The 25,843-nt window shown below is 41.2% G+C and overlaps 1 protein-coding gene across 10 annotated transcripts in view; it reads left to right on the forward strand.

The window, feature by feature from the left end:
• CALN1 (calneuron 1) overlaps nt 1–25,843 on the forward strand; it is a 532,500-nt gene that overhangs the window by 355,684 nt on the left and 150,973 nt on the right. For all 10 annotated transcript variants that reach the window (XM_019663705.1, XM_019663715.1, XM_019663707.1 and 7 more), the window contains one exon: nt 1,802–1,914. In XM_019663705.1, the coding sequence (XP_019519250.1) occupies nt 1,802–1,914 (113 nt within the window). The remainder of the gene's footprint in view (nt 1–1,801; nt 1,915–25,843) is intronic.

Consider the following 25,843-nt stretch of genomic DNA (forward strand, 5'->3'; position numbering starts at 1 on the left):
AAAAAGGAAGTTATTATGTCAAGAAGAACAAGTATGTTACAGCATCTGAAATACCGCCAGTCAATATCCAGATGAGCAGAATGCAGAAGACAGCCTGTCTCCTTTCTGGATATCTGCCAGCATTGGGCAGTATTCTTTTTAGAAATATTCGCTAATTTGACAGGCAAGATAATAATTCATCTGTTGCTTAAATTAACCTTCTTATGGTAACTAGTGAGGGTGAAATACTAGATCCTTTTATTTTGTCGAATGGTGAGAGATAAATTAATTTCCCTCAGTAGTCCCCTGACTGCCCCACACTATTTGGTGGCTAAATCTTTCCTTTCCCACTGAATTTTCATGCCTCCTTTATCCTCTAGGAAGTTTTATCTGAATTATTGACATCTTTATGATGACATCTGCTTGGCTTTTTGAAATAGGTTTTGAACGAGGGATCTTTAAAGGCAATTGCACTCTGGGAGTGGATTGAGGTGTCTGCACTTTGGCGAACATGTGCATGGACATCTGGGCCGTCTTTACTGGCTGGGGCCAAGATGTGGTGAGCTCTTGGTGGAGACTCCTCTGGAGCAGTCCTAAGGGTGGAGGATGCCACACAAATGAGTCACTGAGGCTTGGACAATACCTTGAAGGTCTGCTTTTGTCTGAATTGGATCAGATCCACCTTTTGGTCAGCGTCAGCCCTGGCATGAAAGATCCAGTGGATGCTGACATGAACAAAGAAAAAACAAGCAAGAAACAGCATTCGTTCATTCTATAAGTACATAGCGAGAGCCCACCATGGTGATGAATATACAAAGAAGTTTCAGAGTAGGTCCCTGACCTTGCCGAGCTCCAAGCCCAGGTGGAAAATAAGCATGCAAATCAGTGACTAAGATACAGGGTGATAAGTTCTATAGTGGATGCACATTAAATTAGTAGGAGAGATGGAAAAAAGTTTGGCCACTCTGTCTAGTGAGATGAGGAAGGACAGGAAGAAAACAAAAAGAGAACATGATATTTAAGGTCCATCTTAGAGGGCAAGATGGTGGTGACCAGTTAGACAAGTCATCCTGGAAGGCATCCTGGATGTGCAGAGAAACGGAGCTCTCAAAGAGCATGGCATTTTGTGCAGAGGCTGGGAGCAAAAGGTGGGAAAAGGCATAATGGGACTTGAATGCTGTCCTAAGGTGGTTTCCTAATTTTTCAAGATACCATTGATTTATAAAACATGATCATATATGCTTTGGGGGGAAATAAACTCAGAACTGTCTGGAAGATGGTGTGGAGGTGACAGTGTGAGGGCAGAAAGCCACTCTACTAGTAACATTGTAATTATAACTAGGAACACGGGTTCTTGGAATCATTTTCCCACCAGCCTTTAACAAGGAAAATAGAGCAGCCACAGGTATCTAAAAGGTGAATTCAATAAGACTTGATGACTAAATTTATATGTGAGCAACAAAGATAAAGGAAGAGATAAGGATGAAGTCACAATTTCTGTCATGTATAGCTGGGTAATTTGAGGTCTAGGATGTATAGCAGGTGAGATGTGTGGTCATTTAAGGAGAAGGCTCTGGCTGGGCATTGAGATAGAAATACTGACAAATAATTAGGAATATGTGATACTTGATGTACTAAGAATTGCAATAATTTCTTGTGTTCCTTTTGGTATTTTAAAAATGTTGCACTTTTCAGTAATGTTACTAGCTCTTTATTTATTGAGGCCATGCCAAGGAGGAAAACCTGGAAATGTTTATTTCATGGGGTATAGTAAGTCAATTTCAAGTATTTTTCTATTCATATTTATATCTTCTCCTTTCAGGGGATGGCCAGGTGGATTTTGATGAATTCATGACAATTCTTGGCCCTAAACTGGTGTCTTCAGAAGGTCGTGATGGTTTTCTTGGAAACACAATAGATAGCATATTCTGGCAGGTGAGTACACATTTTTTTTTAAAGATTAAGCTTCATAGTAAACACGTGTCTGGGACTAATTTTAAACTCTGAGTTCTTGAGCTTCTGTTTGGCACATGAATATTTCTTCTGGGCTTGAGTGATATATATGCTTTGATGTCTACATTGAGGTCCATATTCGGTTTTCTGAATCAAGAATAAAAACTATACTCATTTAAGGTTTGGAGGAATAAAATATCTCCCTATTTTTTTCTTATATCAAAAAGAGTTTTACATTTTGGAGAAATGAGATTCCTTTACTTCTGATTTACAAAAGTCTTTTTCTTAGGGACACTTAAAAAAGGACACATCAGTATTAACTGATCCCAGTTCTGTTTCTGGTTCGAGGAGACCCCTGCTGAGAGGATGTCATGGTTGTCTTGTGTGTTTGGATCCTATCAATACTCTTAATAAGACAGATGATTTTATCTGAGAATTTGTGCTTGATGCTTCTCAATTTGCTCCTATTTCTGTCTTGTAAAACCTCTTAGGAAATTCCAAATATCTACCTTTGAATTATTAAAGTGCTATAAATCATTTTTATGTTAATTCTTTAATCTTATAATGTGACTATTATTTCATGATTATGCAATTTGGGAAATGGGTTATCAATCATTATATTAAAAATTTGAGTCAAATAATTTGACAAGTTAAATTAAATTATTGGTTTGGTGTGTAAAACACCACTCAAACATGGCGTAGTTTCTTCAATTTCTTGATGTGTTTTTTCGTTAACCAAAGATGTTTCTGTAACCTAGAAAAGGATTGCAGTTGACTTGTATCTCTAGTCTGATTCTGTTGCCCATTTTGTATATAACTAACAAGTAGTAAGAACATGTTATGTATTCTGTAGTCTAACAGTCATTGTGGGTTTTACAAAAGACATTTAAGACACAGGCCTGGTTATTTAAGAATGTGGTTGGGGAAACACAATTAAGACAGAGAAAACAAAGAAGCAATTAATTGGTGTGGTGATTACTAGACTGGAATCTCCTTGAGGCCAGGGGCTTCATTGTTGCAGTGCCCTGGCACCTGGCATGTTGCACACAGCAGGCTGTCAGTAACAATTGTCTTGAATAGAACAAATAGAAATTCAATAAAGGAGACAAAATTGGTCTTGAGAGGTCAGATAAAGCTTCAGGAAATTGGGACTCTTGTTTTAAACCTTGAAACATGGGAGGAATTAAGTGAGCAAAGTAAGAAAAGTGAGCTTTCCAGGCCTGCAATGATGAAGAGTATGAAAAGGGCAGAGATAATGAGCATAGGAAAGTCTTGGACCATAACTGAGGTTCAGTTTAAAGAATGAGACCTCAGGACCACTGGCAGGGTGGATTTATGTTCCTGAGGAAAGCGAAGAATCGAGATGACTCAAAGCTTCCCAGCTGGCTTTTATTGACAGGAATAAGATCGTGGAGAAAAGAAGTCTTTGTGGAGTTGAATTCTAAATTGGACATGTTAAGAGTAAGGTGAGGGTCAGATAACCAAGAGAAGGAGGAAGTCGGTGCATAGCTGAAATCAGGGATGGATCATGGACCGGGGCTGGAAACCCTGGGATTCACCAGAGCTGGTGGATGAAATCATAGGCAGGGCTGAGCTCATCAGGGAAGGTGCATAGATGAAGATGAGCAGAGAGATAGGACCTGTTCCTGGGGGATCCAGGGGCAGGGGACAATGAGACTGAGTCTCTGACCTCAATGCTGCTGAGACACATCAGGAGAACACTGTCTCCTCAAACTGTGGTCATGATCAGTCCTGAGTCTCCCTAGAGAAGGACCTCCACGACCCTACTTGCCACTTGATGAGAGTATTTCACATGCAATGTCACAGGTAACCCTTCAGTTATGACTCCACACTTGGAAGGACAGATAGGTAGAGTGCCCTGGCAGAAATGAAAAATAACACCTAAATAAGAAGGTGGAGAAATACTGCTTCCCACCTGGCCATTTTCCAACCCATACAGACCCACTTTGGACGGGCATCGGGAGTTCTTTGTCTGCCTGGTTTCCCTTCTCTGCTCTCCTTTATTCCCCGCTCTGAATGCTTTCTACCCATTTGCCTCCCTCCGCCCTCAGGGCCCATTCTAGCCTGGAGAATGCTGCGAGGCCTTCAGGCTCTCGGCATTCTTCTTGGTCCCCATCCTGGAGGGGAGGGAGCTGCAGGTACTTAGAGCCTCATGTCTTCTGGGTTCTTCATAGCACAACATCCAAACCGTGAGGAAACATTCCTCTCATAACCAATTGACTGCCTCTATCATATCTGGACAGGCTTTTATACTCACAGAGTTTCTGTGTTTTTGTCTTACCCAAGAGCCCCCTCCTTTCCCAGGGTGATAAACCGGATGGGGAAATGACAGTAAAGGGCGAAAATTCCATTCTGAAATATTTAAACAATTGCGGGAATGCATGGCTGGGGCTTTTCTCTCCTGCTGAGGCTCACTCAGCTCCGAATTTTATTGCTAGGAAAGGAGAACAGACATCTGTCAATCTCTGTAGTCAGCTGCCCCCTCCCCCGCCATCTGTCCATTCGGAGACAGAATGAAAAATGGTACTAAAACATTCAGAGAATCAGGTTCTTCTGCAAAAAGTTCATATTCCCAGTGCTTGAGGGATTCAGTGATTTTTCAGGTTTAAAAGAATGTTGTGTGTGTGTGTGTGTGTGTACACAGGCACATGTGTGTTTGCTTTGCCACAGCAGTGAAGATGATATAGAAGAAGAGCAGTGGAAATATCAAAGGATACCGATATCAGGAAGTACCAGTATTCTAGAACGGAGACTATTCATGTAAGATACACTGACAAGGCTTCTCACCAGAGACAGAGTCACAGACATAAACGTACCCTTGGCAGGGTGCATTCATGATCTGTTTGCTGCATAATACATGACACCAAAAGCTAGTGACATGAAATGATAAATACTTACTATCTCACACAGTTTCTGTGGTTCAGGAATTTGAAAGCAGGTTAGCTGGGTGGTTCTGGCTCAGGGTCTCTCATGAAGTTGTCGTCAAGATGCTGGCTGGGGCTGTGATTATCTGAAGGTTTGACTGGGGCTGGAGGATGTGATTCAAGACAGCTCACTCATGTGGCTGGCAAGGTGATGCTGGCTGTTAGCAGGAGACTTTGGGTCCTTGTCACAAGAACATCTCCATAGTGCTGCTTGAGTGTCCTCATGTTGTGGCAGCTGGCAACTGATCCACGAGAGGAAAAGGCAGAAGCTACAATGACTTTTATGAGAGCCTTGGAAGTCAAACTCCATCATTTCTGCAGTGGCCTCTTGGCTATACAGGCTATTCCTGTTTAGGGTGGGAGGGGACTAACTCTGGAGGTGAGGGTCATGGAGCCCAGCTACCACGGAAGGTGGAGATTCTGTAACTGGGCTTCCACTGGTGAGCCAATGCTGCTGCCACTGCCTTTCATTCACCCCAGGCTTTGGTTTCTTCCCACCTTAGAGAAAAACTGTGACCATGCTGTTCTCTGTGTTCTGAGAAGTGATCCTACCAGGCACTAGGCTCGTCTTGCTAATGCTATCTGTTTCCAGTGCTCCCACCTACTGGCTTTCCACCCTACAGCGCCCAGATGAAAATAAAATGAAATGGGATTCTGCACAACAGCTGTTTATCAGTTAGTCCTATTCCCAAAAGTTATGAACCCCAGGCTCTTTGCAGGAAATTGGTGACATTGAAGGCAAAACGTATTTGGCTCTGATGCAGCCTCACTCCCAAGGAGGATGGTTGGAGGGCCATGTCCGGAGCCCCCGTCCCCCCAGGGTAGTCAGCCTGGTGTGAGGCTCACAGATTTCTTGGCAGCCAGTTCAGAACCTCTCTCTTATAGAATAATAACCTGTGAAATTGTTATTGTGTTCTTATCCTTCACTCATCAATTTTCTGTGTGTTTGCTCTTACTGCAGTGATGGTGAAGAAATGTGAAATTGTGTTTGAAGTCAGCTTTAGGACTTGATGGTAGAGAGGAGTGAAGAGGGGGATGGAATGGGGCTGGGACTCAGGATTGGGGGATGACTTTCATGCTCAGTGCTTCAGGTTGATTGCAACTGCTGATAAGTGGGGTCCTCAGAGTCACTGTTGTTCTACCATTCATTCACACCACACACCTTTGTCCAGTAGTACCCAGAATGAGAGTCTTTACTACAGTAGATGCCCCCACTGGCAGAGGAGAGAGCCCCACTGCTATGTCACAAGTTTTACCCACCTTGCCACAGGGGCCCTGAACTCCAGCCCTGTGCACTGTCTTCTGCACCGACTGCAGACAGCCTCATCAGAAGGGTGGTGCCAGGGATCATGGGAGATTGGCAGCTCTGCTGATCTCAGGGACCAGCTGACACTGCTGTTAAGCTCTTCCTTCCCTGAAGAAAGAAATGAGTCCACAGTTCACTAGGAGAGCTGAGCTGTGTGTCTCTTACTGTAGGTACTGGAAGGTGCGAGTAAAACACTGGCCACCATGACTCTGAAAAACATCAGATAGGTGCTCCCGAACTGGGCTCCTTTGCTTACATTTTCATTTTGTTCACAGTCAAGCCTCATTCATTAAAACTTGACTAATTTAGAGTTTCTGTTTGAAGAAGTGGAACACATTAGTATTTAAGCAAATAGATCTGTTCACTGAGTGGTGCTGGGTGTGAGGAATGTGTCTGGGGCTGGAGGTCAAGAAACAAGAAGCTCATCTGGGCTATTTGATCTTGGTGTGTGCTCAAGAGTGTTGCCTAAATGTCCTGAGCCTTTTGGCCCATATGTATGGGTTGTTCTCATAGCTATTTTTACCCCACAGCTGTGTGCAAGGTCCAAGACACTGTAAGTTATCCTAGCATAAAAATGTGGGAGACACCCATCCCCAGACTTGGTCCAGATCAGGGCCTGTTTGTCACAGTAACTTCTTCATTAATATACCTGCTCAGCATCCTTTCCTGCTGTCCACTCCTCCCTATCTGCTGCGATAACACACAGCAGGTATAGTAAAATACCTCTAGCTGCTCTCCAGGAATCACTCCAGGCTTGTCCACTGTCCCTCCATCCAAAATTCTTGCTCTGGTGTCATGTCTTTCCTGGTTTTCCATTTCTGCTGTGGTTCTGGACTCTTTATTTCTGTCCCATGGGGTCATGTATGTGCTGGCCCAGGGCAATGGCTGAGGTGGGTGAGGACCTGGACTTAAACTTCTTGACTTGTGGGCAGTTGAGAGCACTTGATGTTTCATGTTCATGACATGAGAGAAACACTGCAGGAAGCTACAGGTACTGTACAATCCAAATCTGTTGCGCATAAAGGGACTGAAAAGAAATCTACCAAAAGATCGACAGTGATTTTTTTCATGTGTGGTAGGATTATGAGTGATCATATCTCTCTGTATTTTCCAAAATCTTGACAGAGGGCATATGTTACTTCTATAATCAGAAAAAGAAAATTAAACAAAAGAAAATGCATTCCCCAGCTAGTCAGGTATCTATGAAATATCTATAATTTCTTCGTCTGTAAAACTGGAGATTACCTGTCCCATGAGGTTGACTGTTGATAAATCTTGCAGGGAAAGCAAATGAAAAAAGACAGAAGAAATCATATTCATTCCTGTGAGGCATTTTTTTTGCATGTGGCCAAGACATAGACAATATCAGGACTTCTGTTATTTTTATTTTAAGGATAACTGGCTGTTCCAGTAGGCAGGGTCTCTCCTCACGTCAAATCCAGCACCCATAGGATTGTTCTGCCTCAATATTTTGTCAGCATATTCTTCTATCAGGGCTGTGGATCCAAGGCTGCCGCCCTTCAGGCCTTAACCACCTAATGGAACCTAAGTAGCTTTCGGCAGTGAAGTCCATCACGGAGTCTTGTTAGACCGACAGCAAGTGCTTTAGTCTCCAGAGCAGTTTTACTGTGGGTAAACGTGGAGGATGGAAAGCATTGGTGTCAGCAGGGGGTCTACTCCTGTGGTTCCTGAACCTGCAGCTGCAGCAGCAGCAGCACCTGGGACTGGTTAGAAATGCAAATACCTGGGCTCCGCCCCAGAAATACTGACTCTGCGGTTCCCCGGTGGGCGGGCCTAAGCAGGCTGGGTTTCCAGAAACCCTCTATGTGACCCTGCTGCTCAACCACGTGTCAGAGCCACTGAGTCCCTGAGATTTCAGTGACTTGTCCTACAGGGCAGGCATCTATCTGGTCAGGCTCACGGGTCTGCGTCAGACTGGAGTAATTTGGGTTTTTACAGATGTATCCATATTTATGACTGCCTTTGGCTTTAGCCTATATAACACTACAGGCATACCTTGGAGACAGTGCGGGTTTAGTTCCCGACCACCATAATAAAGCGACTATGACAATAAAGTGAGCCATAAATTTTTGCTGGTGGAGGGTCTTGCCCTCAGTCTGTAAAAAACACAACATCTGTAAAGTGCAATAAAGTGAAGCGCAATAAAATGAGGCCTGCCGGTATATATGTTTTAACTGTTCCTAAAACGGGAAGAAATTGCATGTCGGTACATAACTACTTTTCTAACTTGGAAATGCCTTTCTAAACATTAAAGCAATGAAAGAAATCATAAATAAAAATTCTTAAACAAATTAAAAGAATATTTCAAAAATGAGCAAACAGGAAAAAATATGGCAGTTGATAGAAAAAGCATATATGAAGAGCATTTCTAAAGCAATATGGAAACCTCTTAGCATGACAATAGAGAAATGGGATAAGGAACAATAGACAATTGATAGATACTTTCAATAAACATATCAAAACAGTTCAACCTTGCTGGAAATCTAAGAAATGTCAATTAAAATTATAACTCGATAACATTTTTCTTCTATCTAATCTAATCTTCTATCAGATTAGAAAATAAAATATATACTAATACTCAGTGCTGTCAAGAGTGAGATAATATGTGCAAATTCATACACTACTGGTAGAAACGTAAATTGAAAAACTTTTCTGAAAACTTTCTGGAGATACTTAGCCATAACTTTTCAAATGTTTAAACCCTATAAGTAAATATATTTCTATGTCCAGGACTTTGTCATATGAAATTAGTCAGAAGTAGAAAATGCAATTACAAAGATGGAATATTGTACAATTATTGAAAAGAATATTTTCACTTTACAGTCTGTAGAGATTGACTTCACAGTACACTTACATCGCTGTTCTATATCTATTATACATCCATTTATATTCACAGAGAGACAAAAACTGGAGAAAATGTATTATAATAATAACCCTGGTGATACTAATTACTATGGATTGAAGTACATGTGAATGTAATTTTTTCTTCATCCTTGTTCTTATTTTCTGAAATTTTTACAATTAGGTCATATGATCTATTCTGTTATTTTTCAATGGAGTTAAAATCTCAAATTAACAAAATCAAACTCTAAAATAGTTTTCAGTGGCAAAAATGTGACTAGAGTTTCTAATACACATGCTCATTATGGTAAGCAGCACAAAGTTGATACGAGAGTATAAAAGCATATAATCAGTTATAGAGTTGTACACTTGAAACCTGTGTAATTTTACTAAACATTGTCACCCCAATAAATTTAATTTAAAGAAAAGCATATAATCAGAGTCACAGCCCCCAGCTGCCAGGAAGAAGGAAACTCTTGCGACGCCACAGAGGGACAGCTGCCCACCCAAACCTACTGTGCGGCCCTCTGTCGAGGAAGCCACAGGACACTCAAGGCTTGCTGCAGTCCCCAACTTATCAGTTACTTTATATCAATTAGTGTGCTGAAAACTCACAGTTTAGAAGAATGTCTGAATTTATTTTATAAACAGAAACAAATAAATTTAGAGTAATTTTTGAAATCCCTTCTAAATAAATTCACTACCGGTTCCTGAGTCTGTGGTGAAGATGGGCTGACAAGTGACCACAGCAGGAAGAGGAAAAAGTTCCTGGTTATATTAACAGGAAAGTCTTGGCACCAGCGGCTTAATCTTAATCTTAAGAATCTTCCCAAGTTTTATGTAAAGTTATTTACGTAACACACAGGGTCTGTGTACAACATGTAAAACGTAGACTGTCAGGAAAGCAGGGAGTTTTCACCCCAAATTACGTAAAAGAAGTGGACAGGAGGAAAAAGAAAGACAATTGGACTGATTCTGCCAAGGGTAGAATCTCACATTCCAGGTCAGGGGAGCACGGAAAGGAACAAGGGAGATGTGAAAGCCCTTAGGGGCTCCTTGGGGTCAGGCAGACAAATCCTCTAAAACCCATAACAAAGGCAGGTTTCTGAAGGGGATGGGCTGTGCTTCAGGGATGGTGTCCTGGAAACAATTTTTTAAAATGTACGCATTGAATTATGATTGACATGTAAAAAGCTGTACATATTTAATGTACACAATTTGATGAGCTTGGGGATAGGTAAGCATCTGCAAAACCATCATTATCATCCAGGCCATAGGCATACCTATCTCCTCCCAAAGTTTCCTCCCCCCTCTATATTGTTATTACTACTACCACTACAATTTTCATTATTTCGTGTGTGATGAGTGCATTTAACACAAGATCTACTCTCTTAGCGAATGTAAAGTATACCATATTGTTAGCTATAGGTTCTGTGCTGTATAGCAGGTCTCCAGAACTTACCAGACTGGTCTTAGACAACTGACTATCCAGAATAAAGACTAACAATGGACAGCTATGGTCTCAGATTTTTTTTTTTAAGATTTTATTAGGGAATTGGGGGAGGGAACAAAGTTGGGGAATCGGGGAAGGGGAACAGACAAGTTGCTGTCCTTTTGTTCTTCAGTCTAGTTGTGGAGGACATCACTTCACTGGCCCATGGTGGTGTTATCATTGCGCTCTTCCAGGCTGAGGCAGTTGGTCGCCGGCCATTGGATGGCTGCTCACGGAGGCTCACAGCAGCTCACGAAAGCTCACGCCTGCTGCCGGCCAGCCCCACTGCAGCCCCACTGCAGCCCCACTGCAGCCTACGCCATCACCGGTGACTCAGGGCAGCCCAGCTCCAGGTAGAGCTGTTGTTCACCATCTTAGCTGTAGAGGGCAGTGTTACTGGCCCTCATGTGGGATCGGAACCGGGGCCCTGCTGCTCAGAGCTGGCGTCCCAAGCCAGCTCCTAACCAACACGCTACTCGGCCAGCCCTCTCCCTTTATTCTTAACTTGCTGAAAGTTTTTATCATGAATGATCCGTGTCAACTGATATGAATATATAATTTTTATTCTTTATTTTTTGTTTGGGTCTCAACAAAAGTCACATTGTTTTTATTAAGGATAATATACAGTGTTCAATAAAAAAGCATAACCTGAATTTGAATATAATTAAGGTTTCTTAGCCCAGAGCTGCTTGAACTTTTTTTAAATGTGTTGATATTTTTAAATTTAGTTTTAATTATAGTTGACATACAATATTATATTAGTTTGAGGTGAATAACATAATGATTCAACATTTATATACCTTACAAAGTGATCACCACAGTAAGTCTAGTAACCATGTGTCACTGTACGTAGTTATTATGACACTATTGACTCTTCCCTATGCTGTGCACTACACCCCCTGACTTATTCTATAACTGGATGTTCTATACCTGGATGACATGATGCCTTTTGACTATTGAAGTTGACTTGCACACCTGAAATGAATTTGTGGTGCATAATATTTTTATACATTGTCAGATTCAGTTTGCTAGTACTTTATTACGATTCTTATAATCTCATCAGAGATATTGGTCTGAAGTTTGTTCTATTTTGGTATCATCTGCCTGGTTTTGGTATCAGGTCTCATAAAATGATTGGAGAAGTGTTACTGTCTCTTATTTTACAGAGGAGATGATGTAAAATTGATGTTAATTCTTATTTAACTGTTTGGTAGAATTCTGTACTAAATCTATCTGGGCCTAGAGATTTCTTTTTTCAGGGGCTTTTATATTATGAATTCAATTTCTTAAGGAGTATTGCACTATTCAGATATCTATTTTATCTGCTTGAGTTCTTGGCAGTTTGTAGTTTCTGAGGAATTGGTCAATTCTTATAAGTTGTTGCATTTACGAACATAAAGTTGGTCATAGTATTCCCTTAGTATCATTTTTAACAGTTGCAGGATTTATAGTGATACTCCCTATTTCATTCCTGATCTTTGTGATTTTTGTCTTCTCTTTTTATTTTTATTTCACTCTTGTTAGGCTTGCAAATTTTATTCATTTTTTCCAAAGAATCTGCATTTTTGTTTCATCGATTTTCTCTACTGTTTTTGTTTCCAATTTCGTTGATTTCTACTCTTATCTTTATTATTTTCTTCTTTCTGCAAACTTTGGGTTTTTGTTGTTGTTGTTTTTCCTTCTTGTTCTAGTTTTGTTTTTTGTTTTTTTGCTGTAGGAACTTAAATATTGATTGATATTATATTTTCACTTTATTCAATTCTCCATATTTTTATTTATTTTGAATATTCTCTTTTGAGGCATGGATTATTTAGAATTATGTTGCTAAATTTTCATGTATTTAGAGATTTTCTTAGTGTCTTTCTGTTACTGGTTTCTAGTTTGATTCATTGCGGACAAAGAACACACTCTGTGTGATTTCAATTATTTAAATTTTTGAGGTTTGTTTAATAGTCTCATATATGGTCTATCTTGGAGCATTTTAAAATATATGCTTTTCATGGGTCGGCCGAGTGGCTCATTGGTTAAGAGTTGGCTTGGGAGTACAAGCTCTGAGCAGCAGGGCCACTGGTTTGAATCCCACATGGGCCAGTGACACCACACCCTCTATAGCTAAGATGGTGAACAACAGCTCGACCTGGAGCTGAGCTACTGTGAGTCGCCAGTGATGGCGTGGGCTGCAGTGGGGCTGCAGTGGGCTGCCATGAGCTACCGTGAGTGGCCGGCAGCCAGTGGGTGTAGCCGGCGGCCACCGTGACCCATCGTGAGCGGCCATCCAATGGCCAGCGACTGACTGCCTCACCCGGGAAGAGCGCAATGATCACAATACCAACACGGGCCAGTGAAGCGACATCCTCCACAACTAGACTGAAGAACAAAAGGACAGCAACATGTCTGTTCCCCTCCCCCAATTCCCAACAAAAAAAAATCTTTAAAAAAAATGTGCTTTTCTATGTTGTTGGGTGGAGTGTTCCATATATGTCAATTGGATTCTACTGGTTGATTTTGCTGTTTTAGATCCGTAGGTACTTGCTTATTTTCCTCTCTTGTATTTTATCATTTACTGAGGGGCTTTATTGAAGTCCCCAACTATAATTGTGAATTTCTCTATTTCTCCTTTAGGTTCTATTTGTTTTTGCCTCATGTATTTTGAGACTCTGTCTTTTGGTATGTCTACATTTAAGATTATATGTCCTATTATTGATTCTTTTGATGGATTGACCCTTTTACTGTTATGTAATGTCCTGCTTTTTCTCTAGTAATTTTCTTGCTCTGAAGTTTACTTCCTAGGATATTAATATGGCCACTCCTGCTTCTTAAAATTAATATTTGCCTGGCACACCTTTCCCATCCTATCTATGTTGTTGAATTTGAAGTGAGTTTCTTGTACACAGTATATAGTTGGGTTGTGTTTTCTATTCATTCTGTTGATCTCTGTTTTTTGATTGACATACTTAGGCTATTTACATTTAAGTTAACTATTGAAATGTGTAAGTCTGCTATTTTTATTATATGTTTTCTGTTAATTTCTTTTGGTTCTTGTTCCTCTTTTATTCTTGTCTTCTTGTGGGTTGTTTGAACATTTTTAAGAATCCCATCTTGATTTATTTATAGTATTTTTGAGTGCATCTCTTTCTCTAGTCTTCATAGTGGTTGCACTGGGTATTATGACGTACATATGTGACATCCCAATCTATTGGTATCAGCATTTTTACTTCTTTGAGTGGAGTGTGAAAACAGCACTTCCATTTAGGTCCTTTTACCTTCCCACTTTTAAACATTATTGCCTTGAGTATCACATGGAACGATCATTTTTGCCTCAATTTTATATATGATGTATAAATTTTATGAGGAAAATGATAGTCTGTTGTATGTACCCATATTTCTACTCTTTCTATCATTCCTGCTTCCTTCTTGATGCTCCAAGATTCATTCTTGCATTATTTCCTTTTTGTTTGAAGAACTTTATGTAGGCAGTCTTTAAGGATAAGTCTGATAGTGATAAATTCTTTTAGTTTTTTTTCATTCGAGAATGCCTTGATTTCCTCTCATTCCTGAAGGATATTTTTGCCAGTTATGTACCACAAATGATAGTTCTTTCTTTTTCAGAACTTAAAAAATGTTGTGCCAATTCCTTTGGTCTGCATGATTTCATATGAGCAAACTGTTGTTATTTGAATTGTTTTTCCATTATAGGTAGCACATCATTTCCCCATGGCTGCTTTCCAGAATTTTTCCAAGTTTTTAATTTTTTAATGTTTAACTATCATATGTTTTGAAATTGATTTATTTGGGTTTATACATTTTGAGGTATGATCAACAATTTGTAGGTTTGTGTTTTTGGAAATTTGGAAATTTTGAGCCATTATGTCCTTGAATAGTCTTTCCCCACTACTTTGTGTCTCCTCTCATGGAACTCTGATATCAGAGTATTGGATCTTTTTTATTGCCCCATAGGTCTCAGAGGTTCTGTTATTTTTTAAAATCTATTTTATTTCTGTTGTTCATATTGAGTGAACTCTATTGATCTATCTTCAAGTTCACTGATTCTAACCTCTGTCGTCCTTAATACTATCCCATCCAGAAACTTTTTAATTTCTGCAATTGTATTTTGCTGTTCTATAATTCCCATTTGGTTCTTTCTTATAAGTTATATTTTTTTGTTGAGATTTTCTCATTTTTCATTTGTTTTGAGAGAATTTAGGATTAACTGTTGAAGGATTTTAATGATGCCTTCTTTAAAACCCTTGTCAGATAATTCCAACATCTGCTTCATCTTGGTGTTGGTGTCCATTAAATGTCTTTTCTCATTCAAGTTATGATTTGCTTGGTTCTTGATATGATGGGTGATTTTCTATTGTATCCTGGACATTTTACCTAATATATTAGCAGACCCTAGATTCTATTTAAATCTGGTCACCCTGTTTGGGATTAGCACACAGGTCGTGGCTTTCGTGGGCCATGTTTCCAATGACAGCTTCATTTCAGAGCCCATGTGCTGATATTTTGGTCCACTTGATGTACCTGTTGCTGTGGGGGCTCCCACTGCTCCTCCTTATGCTGAGTAAGGGCTGGAAAGGATTTCTTTAGGCCAGTATGACAGGTGTCTGTCCTTGGGGAGAAGACCCTCAGGCAAGAATAGAAAGTTTCTGAGCCAGGCCCTTCTTGTGATGGGATTGTTCCCTGACTGTGGGGAACAAAGAGTGCTTTCCATGTGAGGTGCTAATTGAAATACATTTGATTCAGTGGATCCATGATCAGATCCATTTTGCTGTTGCCTCCAGTCTCTTGAGAGGAGGAGAGGCCCATGGGGACAGAGGCTTCCTGGGCCAGGTCATTTTTGGGGGTGGAGGTCTCTCTTGCTGAGGCCAGTGTTATATCATTATGGGGGAGGGGAATTTCAGACCTTCCAGGGAAGGAGAGCATTCCCTTCTGTTTTCTGGCTAGTGGGGCTCCCAATACATCCCCATTGCCCATTGTGGGCTTACCTTGTGTTGCCTGAGAGACTCCCATTCAACCTGGGTGAGGAATGAGCCTACCCAGGCTGCTTTCTATTGCTAGGTTGAGGGACAGGAACATCAGACCTGGATTGCCTCCTTCTATTGGATGGGGGATGGTAGATGTCTTGCCGCTGTGTTGTTCCCCCAGTGCTGGGCGCTGAACTGGATCACCTTCCTCTTAGCACCTTTCAGAGTTCCCTTTTGGTTACTTCTTACATTATTTCCATGAGTTATAGCTGTACTTGGCAGGGAAGCAGGGAGATACGGGTCTACACCCTGTTTTCATTATTAGTAAGCAGCTCTTTTTAATCTTTTTAAGCATTTATTCTGTTTCCAGAATATTTTTGGTCTTTGTGTTTAATTTTATATCCACATTTGCAATTAATTTTACTTATCTCTAACAGTTTTTATTTACATTATTATTTCTTTGTGCTCTAAAATTCTTATTTTTGAATTATTAATTATAATGCATCTCTTAGTTGGCTGAACTTTTCTCATAATTTTTCGTAGTAGGGGTTTGAGGATTACTCAAGAGATATTTGAGTAACTTGAGTGATTACTCAAGCCCTTTGCAAATTTGAAAATGTTGTTCTGTTAACTTTGCTCTTGAAATAAAAATATGGTTGAATATGGAATTCTTGGGTCACAAAATGTTAACTGCTGTAGCCTATAATAATTTTTCATAATATTTTACATAGAACCTGACTTCTTCAGATGCATCCTAGAGGGAAAACTAAGGTTCCTTGATGAAATGAATTGTAGAAATCCTTCACACTTCATGGAGTTCATCTTTTGGAGATACATAATATACAACAGTTTAGTGAAAATTCTGATATAACCTTCATTTGAGAAACTTGTTTAATTTTGTTTAGGCTATGGTTTCTCAAATGATACAATGATGATAATAGAATCCCTTTTTGTCCTTTTCTTATTAATATTTATATTCTCAATGCTTTCACTTATGAGTTAGAGAAAACCTAACCATAGATTAAATAGTAAATACGTAGATCTAACTTAATAAGTCTGGGTGGCTGTAGTGATGGGAGCAGAGGCTCACTCAAGTCATCCTGGACCTCTGAGTCTCACTCAGCCTTTCATTCTGCCATTCTCAGCCTGTTGAAAGGCCAACTTCATCCCTGTTTCCTTCTGACTGCAAGATGGCTGCTACATCTTCAGAACCCAGAACTGTATTTGAAATGAGGTGGAAGGTGACAGCAAAAATGTCTTTTTTCTGATAATGGTTCCCCTTCTTATAAGCAAAGGGGAGACTTTCTCAGAAGGCTTCTAGCAGATTTTCCCTTTAACTTCATTGGCCAAAACAGAATGACATGTCTACTCCTAGGCTGAGAAGGTGGGTACCTGACAAAGAGAAATGTGATTGCTTGATTAGCTTAGATTTGTTAAGATCCACCCTTGTGGCTTGACCCACTGTTCTCCCAAATAAATCAGGTTTCTTTAGGAAAGGAAGATGGAAGGTAAGTGGCTACTGGGTATGTCACAAATGGTGCCGCTACAACCTTCCTGTAAGTATAATGGCAGGCAAATATATCATTGGAAATACATTTAAGTATCTGCCCATTGTTTTTGTACTTTGTAGATAAATTGATTATGTTTCTTGTAGAAAACCTGTTTTGTTTTGATACTTATAATCTTTCCTATTTATTTAAAATCATATATTGGGCAGAATATATTTTTTACAGTAATTTTGTTACTTTGCCTGGATCTCAAAGGCTCTTCTGATATATACACTCAGGCCTTTGCTCCAATAGTTTTCTGTTATTCTCTTGTTAATTATTGCTTCTGCTCTTATTGTTTTGCTTTTCTCCTGTGCAACAGATAAAATTCTTAAGTTGGACTTTTGTTTTCTTCCTTGTTATTTGTCAACTTCTCTCTGTCTCTTTCGCTCCTTTTCCATTCTAATTCTGAGAAATTCTAATGTTGGTTAGAATATTGATATTAATTCTGATTTCTGGAATGTATGGTCCATTATGTATGACCTTCAATGTAATTTTAATTTTGCTCTTGGCTTTTGAGTTTCTTAACATTTTCTTCTCCCTTATTTAAATCCTTTTCTGTTTCTTTCTTTATTTCAACATTTTTCTCCTCCTCTGGCTTCCTATTTCTGTTCCATAGTGACCAAGTCCTCTTGGATGTTTTGAAGCCTCTAAACTAAGATATTTTAAACTATCATCATGTTCTGTGAATAGCGTTTTTTTTTCCCTAGAGTTGTTTTTCTCCCTCTAATCAGGGTAATGTTTATTTTCCCTTGTTCTTCATTATCTTTTCAAAAGTTCTATGTTAACATTTTTTCCTAATCCACATTGCCCAGTGCCCTGGGATTTGTCGTGGAGCCTGGTGGTTATTTATCATGGTTCCCCAGCTTCTGTCAGCCTGTGTTTTCCCTGCCGTGGTGCAGAGGGTAGAGTTGGTGTTTTCTTTCTACATTCATCCCCAGGAACATGGCCACTAGTGGAAGTTCCCCCTAGATTTTGGCTTGTGGTCTTTTCTTATCTCCAGTTCACAGCTGGTACTGACGGTCTTTCCTTTTTATTTATTTTTGTGTGTATTCGTTGGGGAAATTAGCTTGGAAATCTAGTCTGAGGCCAGGCCAGCACTCATCCAGTTGGTGGACACCTGGGAGATTCCCAGTGAGGTGATATGCAGTCCTAGGAAAAAGCACAGGGATTTCAAGGTGGACAGTCTTCTTCCTGGCTCTGCCTTTTGCCTGCTATGTGACTGCAAGCCCATTGCTGTACGCCGTGGAGTCTCTGCTTCCTTGGCTATAATAGGAATATCTACATGACAAGGCTGCTATGAGGATAAAATGGGATACCACAGGTGAGGTGTCTGTGTGTTATACCCCCTCTCTCCTATTCCCAGTGCTCTACATAGAAATGGCCAGCATCAAGTCCAGCTTCTTGTCAACCAGCTCTGCTCTCATGGCCCAGATCCTGGCCTGCGCCTGGACTCTGCTCTCATAGCCCGGGCCTGCCTTATGTGCAGAGACACGTTCCACATGGACTGTGGGTTTGGGATGCAGAATGTCCTTCCCATGAGACCCTCTACCACCTTTCCACTGCCTGGCAGAATGTTCCATTTCTGTTTCTTACATATTTGAGAGGCAATGGTTAGGGTCACGGGCTGCTTATGAATTCCAGATCTGCCCCTTAGGAGCTGTGGGACCACAGTGAGACTGCTTCTTTTTCTCTTTGCTTTACTTTCCTTATCTTTCAAATGGGAACACTGACATATCTGCCTCATAGGGTTACCTGAACTGTTGAGGCCTTAGAACACCTCCTGACACAGGGTAAGCATGGAATCAGTGTTTGCTGCAGTGAGGATGATGATTGCAACCATCACTGTCATTGTCATTAGACCTTCCTGCTACAGACTGCCATATCTGGACACACTGCCTTCTGCCAACCTGCTACAGCCTTTCATTGTTGCAGCTGAGCCTGACACTCCTCCCCTGTACCACCCCCCCACACCCCCATCACACACACACACACACACACACACACACATACCCCTGTGCCTGTTGGACCCCAGGAGTTGGTTCTGATTCCCTTCCCCATCTGCCTTGCCCTGTGGCAGTCACCTTCTCCACTCTCAGCTATATTCGCTCAACACTATGGGAGCTGAAGGATGGAGACTGCAGAGTCTCTGTCCTTGGAGACATTGAGAAAGAGACAAGCCCGCCATCTAGAAAGATTTAGACATTTATCTGCCTAAAGGCGAGAAACTGAACTGGGTGATCCTTCAAGGTCATGGCTCTGCTTAAAAAATTTCAGACTCCACTTCTCCCTCAGGACAGAATCTGAATTCCAAAACCCTTTATAACCTGCCCTGCTTTCTTCTTTAGCCCAGTCCCTCACAAGCCTATTCAGTAAGACTCAAGAATTACCCACTTCCTCATAACTCCACACTGTGCCACTGGCTCTCACCTCTGCCCAGACAGCCCCTCCCTAACCCTGGGGGAACTCTAGTGCTCCCACCCTGTGGTCTAGCCTGCATATCATTCACTGAGGACGCAGACCCCTTGCCTGGCCCTAGGCCCTGCTCCCCCATCCTCACAGCATCCTGTCTTGGCTTATGTAACAGCACTTGGGCCCGAGGCCTGAAACCAGTGGTTTCTTATAACAGAACGCTGAACAAGCACCACTCATCACATCAAAGCACAACTTGATTTTTGTCCTCTATTGCCCTTTTAAAACATATCCAGTCACAGTCATGTCACTCTGTCACTAGATGAACACACTGGCAGGTCTGGGACTTTTTGTTCATGAGATTTTTAGGAATTAAATATTTTACTCATACAGGAAAGTACAAAGCATATGTAAGAAACACAATGTTATATAACAAGTTACCCATATTGAACAATTGGTATCATGATACAATATTTACTTCAGAATTTCTTAAGAAATTAAATATTACAGACCTGGTCTCATATTCCTCCCTTTCTCCCATTATGCTAAAGTTGTTTTTTACTTATTTTATCCACATTTTACACTTTTCTTATGTATGTATATTCTGTAAGCAATGATTTGTTTTATAGCTTTACATAAAAGATATCCACTGGAGGTGTTGTCTGCAAGTCCCTGTGATGCATTTAAGACCAAGACTTTTCTCTCCACTCAGATTCCCATGCACTCTATATGTCTAGAACAAGATCTCCTCTTAAAATTTCATCTAAATGGTGTAATACTGCGAGTAGCTTGGTTTTTATTTTCACTCAAGATGCTTTTTAAGATGTTTCCATGCTGGTGTGTATAGATCTAGATCATTTTAAATGCTGCAGAGTATTCCGTTGTATTGTCACTGGTATAGTTAGTCACATACCAGTGGTCATTTAGAGTGTTTCCGGGTTTTTGTTATTATAAGTAGTGCCACTATTAAAATTGTCTTAAGTTCTTGTGCATGAGCTTCTCTAGGGCACATCCCTGGAAGTGGGAGGCCCCATGTGGGGGCGCACATCTGCAGCTCAGCGAGGACCTGCCCAGTTGCTGTTTAAAGAGCTAGTTTCACTTTGCAACATCACCAGTACTTCATGTGAGCTCCTGCTTATGTGCATCCTGGTAACTTAATATTTGCTAAAATGCAGCGTGTAGAATTGTATTTGATAGTTGTTTCAACTTATTCTGCCTTAAATACTGGAGAGGGTGACCATTTTCCCCTATGTGTATTGGCCATTTAGGGTTTCTTTTTTGTGATTTGCCTCTTCAGATTCTTTGCCAATTTTTCAGTTTAGTGGTGTGTATTTTTCTGATTGGTTTGGCTCACTGTTCTGCTCCTTCCCCTTGGCGACAGTGCTCCTGGGTAATAGTAAAGGTAAAGAGAACAATTTAAGCCCAGATTTCTATAAACTCAAGCCAATCACTTCATACCCAGGAGAAAGAGAGAGAACATCCATCTCTCCCCAGTAGAAGAATCTAGATGAAATGAATAAAATAGTCCAGATAGTGTGGCTGTACATCTGCAGGCTTTGCACTCCATGGCTTGTTTCTTACACTGGCTTAGCCAGAATCACTGGATGCTGGAACGGGTCAGCATTACCCAGATGCTTTTCTGAGTTTTGGGGGACAAGTTAACCCTTCTACATATAACTCGGATTGTTCTCCTTTATAACATCATTCTTGCTATTTTTGCTGTTGTGATGCTTAATGGGAACTCACTAAACCTCTCTTCATATTACTGTTTATCCCATGGGGTGAGTGGGTCCCGATGCCGGGGTGACCCAGCAGGGGCTACACACCTCACAGCCTTGATCAAGCATTTAACTACTTGGCTGGATTCCTACTATTTTCCTGGCCTCCTCATTTCTGTGGTCAAAAACGAATCTGAACCATTTCACACTTGTGCCTGTGCCTTCTTGCTCTCTCTTAGACAGCCTGTTTCTTCTGAATCTAATGACTGTACTGGCTAGGTAGCCATGATGTTTTTCTTGATCTCTTTGTAAGAAATTATTCCTTTGATTGTTTACACTTAATAATTTGTAGAAAAAAAATTGAGATTAGCTAGAGATTCATTCATTTTATTAATCTTCTCAAACTATTATCTTTTGGGTTGGTTTATTATCTCCTACTTTTTAGATTTTAATTTATTAATATCTGCTCTTTAACATAGTTCCATTCTGCTTGTTTTCAACATTTCTGTGTATTTTTTTCCTGGGTTTGTCTTTGTAAGTAGCATATAACTGGATTTAAAAAAATAGTCTTTGTCTTTAGATAGATCAATTTAATCCACTTCCTGTTTGTGTGTGTATACATGTGAGATTATAGACACTTTTGAACTAATGAGTGATTTGACTAATGAGATTGCAAAAGTGTCTGTAGTCTCACATGTGTTAGCCTTGTTTTGTGTTTTCTGTTTACCATTGGATAGGTTACATTGGTACCTGTTTAATAGATTAACCACTCCCCATTTTCTTCTTTCCTGATTTGGAAGCTATACATTGTATACATTATATTTCTATTATTTTACATTTAAAATATGTACCTTAATTTTTTTATGAAGTTTGAAATGATTCAGCATCTTTATGCTTTTCATAAGTAGGAGAGTAGCCACCACCCTCTTGTCCTTGAGGATTACTGTTTGGAATTTGGGTGACTGAGGATATCGTAGATGCAATGTGACCGCCAGGGCAGCTTGGCCCATGTCCTGGCGTGAGGTTGGTCTGCTTCCTCTGCCTCAGTCTCAGGGGTGGCTGTGACTTTGTGGCCTCCTTTCTTGAGTAGGAGAGCTGGGTCTCAGTGCCTTGTCTCAGCAGTGAAAGAGCTCAGGCTCTTCATTTCATGTGGGACAGTTTTACTTCTTCAACCAGCGGGAGAGGAGCGCCTCACCATCTACCTCTCTCTGTTTCTGTACCTGAAACGAGCAGGCCCTCAGGTCCAGCACCATATTTTGCATTGCATTTGGGTTCCATCTTGGACCCATAGATGTGATTACTTTGTTCTTTAGCAGGACTGTCTTTCCTTTTCCTTATTTACACTGGAGTGGGGGCGGGGGAGGTAGGGTAGTACTAAAAGCATGCCCTTCTAATACCACCCAATTTCCTGAGGGTAAGAACTGCTTCTCTCATTTGTATGTCTCTATTGGGAGCACTGTGCCAGCTTTATAGATTCGTGTCAAAAACTGAGATGGGTCTGAGATTTTATACTACTTGTGAGCTGGCAAGGGAGCCCGCCACAGTTTCATGGATGCTGGCAGAGACACGAGACACCTGGTGAGAGACAGGCCAATGCTGAGAGTGATGGCAGGAGTCAGAGAATCATCGCTGTAGCTGGTTCTCTGAGTCCCAGTTCCCATGAGGTGACACTAGGAGGGCCTGGCACCACCTGCATAAAATTCTAGGAGAGGACCCCTGGGCTTCAAGAAACTGAATGTTTTTATGATAGTAAACCTGTTGCCTTTGTCCTGGAGAGATGCCATCTCTACCACACTGATCCGTAATCACACTTTCCTTTTAAAGGGAGATATTATATCTGTGGAGGCTGTTCTCTCTGCAGATATCCTTGAGAAGATAGTCCTGAGCAAAAGCAGGCAGGGCCTGTCTGTAAGACATGCAGAAACATGAGGCCCAAGGAGCATTGTCTCCCAACAGGCAGCTGCTCAATCAAGTCTTTCCTGCAGCTCCATGCCATGCAGTAATGGTGGTGCAGTCACAGTGGTGCAGTCATGGTGATGCAGTAAAGCAGAACAGACACAGAAATGGAGGGGAGATCTTCAGTGTTACCTGTGGCTCTAGGAGCACAAGGCATTGGATGCGGGGGGGGAATCTGGTCTCTTTATGTGCAGTAGGATGATAGGCAGTAGGACAGGCCTGTCAGGGATGGGCCCCTTAGGACCTCATGACCTCTGCTGCTCAGCCCTTCACCCTCAGCTCATGTGGCCTCCACTTTCAGTACTGGGACCACTGCTACTCCTCTGCCAGGTCCATAAAGTCCCTGATTTTTTGCAGCGCTGGCTCAAGAGTCAAGATCCTGCACGAACGCATCTTGCTGGATGGACCTTAGGCACAGAAGCTGATGTTTTGAGGATTTATTCTAAGTACTACGCTCAGGTTCCCACCAAGTTGCTCATGGTGTGGAAGTTTCCAGACATAAGAAAGGATTCAGATGCTGAGCCTGTACTTTGCTTCAGCACATATGTTCCCACACACAGACCCAGGGAAAAGCCCTAAGACTGAAAGACTATTTCTGTAAGCAGAGGGCAGGGAAAGATTGAAGAAAGAGGCTGGCCACTCAAGTCTGGTCATTAATATAGAGTTTATTAAAGGAAACCTCTTACATATGAGGCATATGTTGGGTAGCTGAAACACAAAATGATCCCCACACCAGTTGGCAGGTGGCAAAGAATTATATGGGGTGGGATTGTCATGGGTAAGCAGTACGTGAATGCTACTAGAATGGGAAGTTACTTTACGTGTTTGACCAGGTCAGGACAAAAACCTGTTTTAAGAACCAGTGCATAGCAGAAGTCAAGTGGCGGGAGGTGCTGATTTATATCAGAATGCACATAAGTTATGATCAGACAATCTGTAAGTGGTGTTTGTGGAAAGCAGCCTCTGTCCTGGCCTGGGTCCAGCTTGTAGGACACGCGGCAGTCACATCAAGCACAGCCTGTCCTCCACAACACATCTGTGGGATCATCCGACATATGTGTGAGTCTGCTTTGCTTTGATTCAGGATTCAGGAGCTGGCTTACATGAAGCCAGATAATTTTGTTTTTATTTGCATTGCTTTCCATGAACACTACAACACACACATGTATCAGGTAAGCTGCTGCAGGTATCCATCGCTCATGGGACAGACCTCTCAGGTTGACTGCCATATGCCAGCCCTTCTGACTATAAAGTCTTATGGGAGGAGGCAGGTAACCTCTACCTGCACACAAGTCCTCATCAAGCACACATGTTTCCAAATACTATAACCACCAAAGGCAAGACCTTGTTTACCTCCCATCTCTTGGACACATCAGCCCTTCACCCACCCGAGCCTCTTTTCCCAACTGGTGTGAACCTGGGCCACGTTCCATGTGGGCATCTGTAGAGGCAACTGTTTCTCAATGACAAAGTCCCCCGATATTTCTGCATTTGGGGAGGGACAAAGGGCAGAGTTCAACACCGGGAGCATGTGGCCCCAGTCCCTCCCCATCAGTTATCTTTCTGAAGGAAGTTCTGCATAGGATGTCCTGTTGAGCTGCCACATTGGCTTTTTCCTCTGGTTCTCCAGTCACCCTGCTCGGGACACTATAGTGTTATGACCTCTTAGTCATTGCTGTGACCAGGTAGACAGCCATGTTCTTTATCCTTATATGTTTCAGTCCACTTTATCCTATGAGACTCTTCTGTTCTTGATTGAAATCAAGTCAGTGGTTGACCTGGGCCCAAATACCCCTCCCCCTCTCCAAAAAAAGTGTTTATCTTGAGAACCCTCTAAATCAGTTGTCCATGATTGGAAAGTATCTCTCATGGAGCACCAAGTCTGGCATAATTAGAGTGTACCTGAGATCTCAAGTAGAAACATCTTAATATGGCTGATAATACTGTGTTTCATAGTGGGACTGATACCATGAAGAAAGGGTGAAGGAGCAAGAGCATGTAAAAGTGCATGGAAGAGGGACCAAGGGGTATGGAACCTTCAAGAACAAAAACATTTCCAACGAAACACATGGTAGATGTTGGGTATGAATCATGTGAGGAAAATTAACAGAGGGTGATGGACGGGAGAGGGAATACAAATATTGATTCTGACATTAGATTTAAACTTTATTATTTTTTCATATTTTTATTGAGATTTAACTGATATATAACATTATATTCATTTCAGGGGTACAATATAATGATTTGTTTGATATTTGTATGTATTGCAAAATGATCACCATATAAGTCTAGTTAATATCCATCACCACACATAGTTATAATTTTTGTTCATGTGATCAGAACTTTTAAGATCTCTCTCAGCAACTTTCCAATATACAAACAGTATTATTAATTAAGTCATTATTTGTATAGTATGACTTATTTACTTTATAACTGGACATTTGTATGTTTTGACCACTTTTTTTAATTTTATTTTTTTATTGGGGAATTGGGGGGATGGGAACAGTGCTGGGGAATTGGGGGAAGGGGAACAGACAAGTTATTGTTGTTTTTTGTTCTTCAGTCTAGTTGTGGAGGATGTTGCTTCACTGGCCCAAGTTGGCACCATCATTGCGCTCTCCTCTGGCGAGGCAGATCAGTCGCCGGCTTCTGGACGGCCGCTCACTGCGGCTGCTGGCCGCTCATGCTGGCTGCTGGCTACATACG

Source organism: Hipposideros armiger, unplaced genomic scaffold (assembly GCF_001890085.2).
Source record: "Hipposideros armiger isolate ML-2016 unplaced genomic scaffold, ASM189008v1 scaffold_400, whole genome shotgun sequence".
Taxonomy (NCBI): domain Eukaryota; kingdom Metazoa; phylum Chordata; class Mammalia; order Chiroptera; family Hipposideridae; genus Hipposideros; species Hipposideros armiger.